Source organism: Helianthus annuus, chromosome 16 (genome assembly GCF_002127325.2).
Source record: "Helianthus annuus cultivar XRQ/B chromosome 16, HanXRQr2.0-SUNRISE, whole genome shotgun sequence".
Lineage (NCBI taxonomy): Eukaryota > Viridiplantae > Streptophyta > Magnoliopsida > Asterales > Asteraceae > Helianthus > Helianthus annuus.
In genome coordinates, this window is record NC_035448.2 from 65,153,309 (window position 1) to 65,161,628 (window position 8,320).

Genomic DNA, 8,320 nt, shown 5'->3' on the forward strand with positions numbered 1-8,320 from the left:
CCGGTGTTCATAGCCAGACGAAGCAATTGCACTTCCTCATCATTTTCTTTTATTTCACGCGTAGAAATCTGGTGGCCTGGCTTATTGCAGTAGTAGCACCGCCTCTGCATCCATCTCCTTTCTCGCTTCTCTTCAGTGCAGTGTTTACACGGCAATAATGTTGAAGACGGCTTTAGATCATCATCGCTAACATAACCGGCTCTGATACCACTTTGTTGGCCATCAGATTGATAATCAACGGAAGCGTTATAATGGTTTGGATTCATGACGATAACTTGGTTTGTTCTATGTTTGCAGAGAATTAAAGTTGAGGGACAATTTGGCGGTAAAATTGTCTTGGTGCCGGTAAATGTTATCGGCCAGACATATATATATATATATATATATATATATATATATATATATATATCATCCATAACGGTTACATGGTGGTTGATTTGGAGGGAACAACCGTCATTGAAACGGTGTCTCTCAAACCGTCATAACCGTTCGAATATTCTCGTTAGACACATATAAGTATAAGTGTAATATCCTAAAATAACATACACACATAATAATATCTGAATATATATATAAATTATGTTTATATCTTCCAACAATCGTCTCAGATTCACTTTTGAATAACCTAAACTTCTCAAAGGCTTGCAATTTCTCCTTCATCACGTCAATCCAAACATGGTGCGAGTAATTATCAATAAATGTTATCATATTACGCAAATCTAAGATAAATGGATGTTGATAGGTTCAAAAAATCTGACTGTACTAACTCCAATGGTTGCTTTGCTTAAAACTTCGAGTCTTCAGAGGGCCACTAATGAGCTTTGCCATACTAACATCCTGCGCAAAGCCGCAAACAATGTAAAAGAAAATTCAACTACGTCAAAGTCGTATAATATTAAACGATTCTAAACTATATTCGTGTTTATTTACATGACATTTTAACTTTCCATTGCTCATTAATTTTGTTCAAATCCTGACATTTTAAACAATAAAACTAATAATATGATATGTGCCGATTTCTCATCCAACTTCCAACCCACGTAGCCATGCAACACCCCTTTTAGTTTTAGCATTTTCCTTTTGTTTAGTTATTTTAAATTCGTAAGTCTTGTAGTGGTAGAAGTGGCCTCCTAATTTAGCTCAGGTAGTTATTTTCCTTTATGTTTGTTTGCCTATAAATGACTTTGTGAGTTTGAGTTTAAGAATCAATGAAGAAATGAATTACTAAAAATCTGGTTTCCATCTATTTTTCTATCTGGTTTTCTTCGTATTTTCTTGGACCATTTGATTAGCGATTCGGTTCGTATCATAATAAAAAAGAGAATATATATCTGCTGAATGATACAACCTAGTCCATTCTGATGGTAAATCAAATTTTGAACTTGCATCCAATTAAGTGGAATTCGATTTTTCCTATAACATAGATATTGTAGTTGTGCTCTGCTTCCGCTATCAACAAAAGTAACTACAACAAGCAACAAATTTCAATGCAATCAACCAAGAAACAAATATTATAAGTGATGGTTGGTCCGCGCTTCCCTGGCGTGGCGGAACCCTAGCCGTCGCTAGCCGTGGAGGCAGCTGTTGTCGGTATTACCCACCATGTCTTGCCACAAACCACCCTTAAACCCAGCGTCAAACCACTCCTCCTTCCATCCAGCATACATTGTTTGGTTTTTGGTGATTGTCAAAAAATATAAGTTAGTGTTTTGGATCTGTGTGGCAGTGGGTGATGATTTCATGAATGAGGAGGTGGGCAATATGGGGAAGCCAGCCTCCATAACATGTGTGTGAGAAGAAATGTGGCTCAAGCATAACATGCCACTACCTGTCACGCATAAGAACCGTTCTAATAGCCAATCACAACACAAGATCACCTCAAAACAGTATTCATTCACTTTGTATATTATTAGATTTGGATTAGATTAGATTTAGACTAGTTGTTAATTGTAATAATCTTTGGAATGGTTTTTCCATTCTATCAAGATTTCAAAACGATTGTTCTTTTAGTTTTGTTTTTATTATATAAAGCCGCAAAACATGGGTTTATGTCTGATTAGGTCAGGGGTGTGGTATACCGCCCCTGAACAAATCAGCAATTTTAGCGTCCTTTAGTGCCTCGTAGTCACCCTATGGGCGCCAGAGGGGCATAGTCTCTTTGCCACCACAGGAACGCGCGTTAGTGCACATTGTTCGAGATTTTTGGTCAAAATGATCATTGGGCAACGGTCTTTTATAAAAAAAACCCTAATATACATCTAATATTTATACATATGTATTTACACAAACCAATCAAAAACTCAAACACACACCAATTACTAAAACACACACATTCTCTCCAATCATTTTCAATAATAAAAATGTCATCTCACTCTTCATCTGATTTATCTAGCTCTTCATCTGACGGGATAATCGACGATATGCTTGTCGCAGTGACGCAGGAGGCGATTCAGTATTTGTGAGAAGAAGCGGAGTTGTCTACAACGTGTACCAGACAAGTGCCTCTTGAATGAGATCGGTTAGGTGCTCATGAACGTTTAATGTGCAAATATTTTGGTGAAAATCCATTGTACGACGATGCAAAGTTTAGGCGTCGGTTTTGTATTAGCCGTCGTCTTTTCTTAAGAATTTTTAATGATCTTGTAGCCCAATATCCATTTTTTAAACAAAGACAAAGTGCTAGTCGCAAAATTGGTTTATCTGGAATACAAAAGTGTACAGACACAATTCGGCAACTTGCGTACAACACAGCGAGTGATGCGTGGGATGAATATTTAAGGATGTCGGCCAGAAGTTTCTATAAAGGTATTATTATTATTATTATTATTATTATTATTATTATTATTATTATTATATTATTATTATTATTATTAATTTTATTATTATTATTATTATTATTATTATTATTATTATTGTTGTTGTTGTTGTTGTTGTTGTTGTTGTTACTTTTATTGTTCTTATTATTATTGTTGTTGTTCTTCATTTATAGTTTATTAACACTATTATATTTGGTGTTAATTTTCTTTACGGGAGGCGATATTTGAGGATGCGTACCGCTATCGACGTCTCACTTTTATACGAGGCCCATCAGCGGATACACGGATTTCCCGGAATGTTGGGTAGTCTTGATTACATGCACTGGGAGTGGGCGACATGTTCAACAGCTTGGAAAAGGGCAACACCATCGTGGTGACCATGAGGGTCCTACTCTAATACTACAAGCGATCACGTCTTAAGATTTATGGATTTGGCATTCGTACTTTGGCATGGCCGGTGCGAACAATGACATCGCCGTTTTACAATCTCCGTGTCTTTTCGACGATGTCATAGATGGTGTTACACCAAATACTTCATTCTATGCAAACGACATGGAGTATAAGTATGGGTACTATCTTGTCGACGGTATTTATCCGGAGTGGGCGACGTTGGTGAAGACTCTTCGTGTCCAGATGACCAGAAAAGATTGTATTACAAGAAGAAACAAGAGTCAGCAGGAAAAGATATCGAGCGGGTTTTGGTGTATTAAAAAAGAGATGGTCTATAATTGCCCAACCATCTAGGATACTTGAAAAGAGTATAATGAGAAACGTCACGTATACGTGTATTATCTTACATAACATGATTTTGGAGGACTCGGGCAAAGCGTTTTGTGCAAAGAGTTATATTGAAGGTAACCAACCCACAAACCCACTACTCACATACGCTCAAAAAGAAGTTATCCGAGCGAGGATACGTGATAGGGACACACACCTTAACCTTCGAGCTGATTTGATCGAGCACCTGTGGTTTGATCATCAGCAAGGGGGAGACGGCGTGTGATGATGTGTATTTCTAGTTTAACCTAGTTTATTCTTTTAAGCATTGTATTTTTTTAGTGACATTGTTTTTTTATTTAAATTATAAGTTTTATATTTTTTCATGTTATATAAATTTAAATTAAAATATCAAATTAAAAATATTTAAATTTAAATAAAAATAATAATTAGCTAATAATGATGTGGGCTTTAAACCATGTAAGTTAAAGTAAGGGGCTTTAAACAGTGGCGGATCCAGGAATTTTTTTCACCAGGTTCCTTTTGGTAAATTCTCACTGTTTTTTCCCAAATCATACAAGGTTTCCACTAATTTTTTTTTCATTTTTTCCAAACCGAGGGGTTCCTGGAAACCCCCAAAACACCCCTGGATCCGCCCCTGGCTTTAAAACCCCCTATGTAACATGGCAATGATATGACACTGATATGATGTGATAAAACTCCTAGTGGCTTTATACCACATCCACCAGCCTTACGACTAAAGTCACAAGCGGTCACGTAACTCAAGAGGAAAAACCTATTTAATTAGAATTAGAAAAGGTTAATAAAACCCAACCCTTCGAAACAAATTGGATCTCAAAAACGTCTTAAGAACGCTGCACTCTTAATGGTCAAAAACGGTGTGAATAACATGGGCCCAAGTCAAGGCTAATGGTCTTTCTTTATGCATTTATTACTCTGTACTTTATTCATATATACTTGATAGACAGAGTGTTTGCATATATATTTTTCTAACACATCGACGACGACTTCCAAATTTCCTCTCTAGTTCCACTTTCGATTTTCGGATCTGGATTTCCAACTTTCGTCATGTTTCTTCACTAATTTGGTGACAAATTTGGATTTGAATCTCTGGGTGCAGGGGAAACTGTGAGCTTCCAAGTCAACGCACCAATGGCGACCTTTGTAAGGATTTCAGGTGATTGACTCTAAACTTATAATGATGAAATGTGACCTTTGACTTTGATTTCTTTTTTATTTTTCCTCTTGCTCACTTCTTACTTTGGTATCTTGGGCTGATCAGCAGCTTAGCAAACGAACATGAACAATGCCTTCTTTGGTTCTGTTCTTAATAGTAGAGTCGAGCCCGAGTTTGAGCTTGTTTAACTTATTAGAGTTGGAGCTCGGCTCGGTTTGAGCTTTGTTTCTAAAGCTTGAGCTCAGCTCGTAGATTGTTTTTCAAGCTCGAGCACACCTCGGATATTATTTAATAATTAATATGAATTAATTATTATAATTATTTTTTATAATATAACTTTATGTATCCTTCTTATATAAGTAATAATTATTAATTTATTATTATTTGAGCATAAACTTAATATATTTTCTTTTTTTTGAACGGCATAAACTTAATATATTAAATAAAGTTATATAAATAATAGGCTTGCGAGCTAACTTGAGCTTGAGCTCGCCTCTGACACCATTGGTTGACAACCTATGGGCATCTTATTATTGCTTAAAATTAAAGCTGTGGAGTCAGTTTTTCTTGGATTTATATAAAGGATTTACAACTATTTAAGGGTGTGAATGTTAACATCTCATGAAACTAAAACCCAATTTAATCAGTCTTAATTAAATGATTTGAGTGTAGTTTTTTTTGGACCCGTGAACACATTTAGCTAATCAAGCCTGGTAAGGCTAGTTATGGTTAATGTTATGAGCTAGCCCACTAACTTATGTATCAAACTTGATCAACTGTTAAGGCTAAATGTTCAACTTTTTTTTTACACGTACAGCAAAAGAATGTAAATAAAAATTAGTTGCACTTATAAGTTATAACTAATATAAACATTAATAATATTATATATTAAATTATTTAAAAAGTGTAGAGTTGAGTATATGCAACTTTTACATTACTATGTTCTATATATTTCATAGATTAAAGTTGAAACGAGTGAGATTAAAACAGTCAACAGATTTAAACAAAGAACACTTTGTGTGGATTTTGCAGCATTGAGTTGGGCGGATGTGTTAGCTGCATTTGCAATGTTTGTGATGATGAATTACTTAACAAATGTTTGGAAGCTAAGCACTACACACACTGCCGGTATCATAAACATTTGGAATGGAATCACACCGGTTTTGGCCTTTGCGTTTGCCTTCTTTTCTGATGCCTTCATCGGTGACTTTTATATGCTTGTATCCTCAAGCATCTCCTACAGTGTTGTAAGTCATTCAACTGCGCTGCATTTCCATGTATTGAAAGTGGCGGAACCAATACTTCTTTATTGGGGTGGGGGGGGGGGGGGGGGGGTCATTATAAAACTCTATTGTCCACCTGCTATAACTAAAGGTTATCATGTTTTTTTCTCTATAAAAATCTTAGCTTTTTTCATAAAATTCCAATAAATTCCTGTGACCTAGGGGTCAGCCGACCCTCTTGAACCCCCCTCTGGTTCCGGCCCTGTGTGTATGATATAAATATACAATGAATTCATGCAGGGGTTAGGATTACTATCCATGTCAACACCACCTGTTTTTGGAACATGTAAAGACTACAACCAGGAATGTATTGGGCACACGCAAAAGGTGTTGTTCTATACAGCCTTATCGTTGATCGCGGTTGGGATGGCCGGTCATATGGTCTCATTAGCGCCCTTTCTGGATCTAAATACAAAAAGTGAAAAAGATGATAAGAATGAAAATGGAAAGGGAAATAAAATCCTTGTGCAAATACCAGGACTGATTATGGTGCTGATTGTAATACTGGCTGCGGGTATTGGACTGCCATACATTAAGCCATGGTCACTCCGGTTTGGTATTCCAGCCATATGTTCTGTGGTGGCAACAGTTTTCTTTCTTACAGGATGGGCTAGGGGAGATTACATTCCTGCTCCTATAGAGGGGAGCCCGTTAACAACCACCGTCAGAGTTTTCGTGGCAACTGTTTGTAACTTTTCAAAACCGATCCCTAGTCCTAACGAGCTCTACAACGAAAAAGATACTCGTTCCACCAGAAGTCTCAGGTCTCTCTTTAACTCTCATTCAAAACTAGACATTGAAATTAACACGATGGGGACATGTTATTTTTTTTTTTATAAAAATATAAATTTGTTCATTTGATTTGACCCGTTTAAGATAAATCATAACCTACACAGGTGCTTTGACAAGGCTGCTATTAAGTTACCAGAAGGGCAACGACCGGACAAATGGAAGGTTTGCGATGTGCGCGAAGTAGAAGACACCAAGATTGGTATTCGTATTCTCCCAATGTGGTTAACCTTCATTGTGGTCGGAATTGTGCTATCTATCGGAAACACGTACTTTTTGGAGCAAGCTAATCACATGGATAGAAAGCTTGGAAAAATAAAAGTCTCCATTCCAATATTTCTTCTGTTTTATAACGCCACAAGCCCCATATTCGCAAAGTTCTATATATATTTAGCGAAACGTACAAAAAAGTACGCCCCGCCACTGGGGATCGCCACAGGTATGGTTCTCTCAGTGTTATGTTGCATTACTGCTGCAAAAGTGGAAACCCGAAGACTGCATCGGATTAGGGATCATGATTTGCTAGACAAACCCGACGAGAAAATTCCAATGAGTATATTTGCACTGCTTCCACAGTTTATGCTATTAGCAGCCGTTGATGGGATGGCTAATAGTAGTATCAAGGGTTTCTTTAAGAACCAAACCCCTGAATCTATGTACAAGTATTTGACTTATTGCACAAATGGTGTGTTGGGGCTAGGAAAAATGGCGAGTGTTTTGTCGGTATATGTTGTGGGGAAAGTGAGTGAGAGGAATGGGAAGCCAAATTGGTTCTAGTATACGTTAAATAAGAGCCGTTTGGATCGGTATTATTGGGTGTTGGCTGCGTTAAGCGCGGTTAATCTTGTTATCTATGTCATTGTCGCGTGTTTCTACAACTACAAGGAATCACCGGATCATGATGGAGAAGCCGGAGAAATGAACGAAGATTTTCAGGAGAAGACCTGCTGTTGTTGTTGAGGTTAGATTAGACACATTCGGAGAGGGAGGTCTTGGATTCAAGTCTCATAGATGACATGGAATAAAGAAATTAGTGGTTAAAAAAAAAGATGTCTTTGTTGATTTTTTTTTTTTTATATATAAAGAGTTTAAAGTCACATGGCTTAGATAATGTCAATTTCTATTCTTAGTGAGTAGGCTTTGGTTTGATTGATAGTATGTTTGGTTTATTGATCAGGTTTGTCTAGAACTGAGTTTGCTATCACGGGTTTGGTTTATAATTTTCTTTTAATTTGTAAAAATGATGTTCTACTATTCTAGTTTAAAAGTGAATTGCTTAAGAAAAATAATTTTAAAAACTCATGATCATGTGAAAGTGACAGGGGTGGTGGTCTATTGGCAAAGGCAAAACTTTAAACACCTTAGGAGGGGAGGTCTTGGGTTCAAGTCCTACAAACGACAGAATAAAAGAAATTTGTCGTTAAAAAAATGTGAAAGTGATAGAATGTTCTGAAAGATGTGAAAATGATTGAAAATTTAAACCACTGTTAGGATTTTCATATTTTCATTATATGTTT

The 8,320-nt window shown here is 36.6% G+C and overlaps 1 protein-coding gene across 1 annotated transcript; it reads left to right on the top strand.

Annotated features, from left to right (window-relative positions):
• The first annotated feature begins 4,507 nt into the window (after positions 1-4,507).
• On the top strand, positions 4,508-7,972 carry LOC110871881 (protein NRT1/ PTR FAMILY 5.5). Its single transcript, XM_022120631.2, has 4 exons — positions 4,508-4,731; positions 5,764-5,978; positions 6,255-6,778; positions 6,911-7,972. The coding sequence occupies exons 1-4, from the start codon at positions 4,707-4,709 to the stop codon at positions 7,578-7,580; spliced, it is 1,434 nt and encodes a 477-aa protein (XP_021976323.1). The 5' UTR covers positions 4,508-4,706; the 3' UTR covers positions 7,581-7,972.
• Positions 7,973-8,320: the final 348 nt, after the last annotated feature.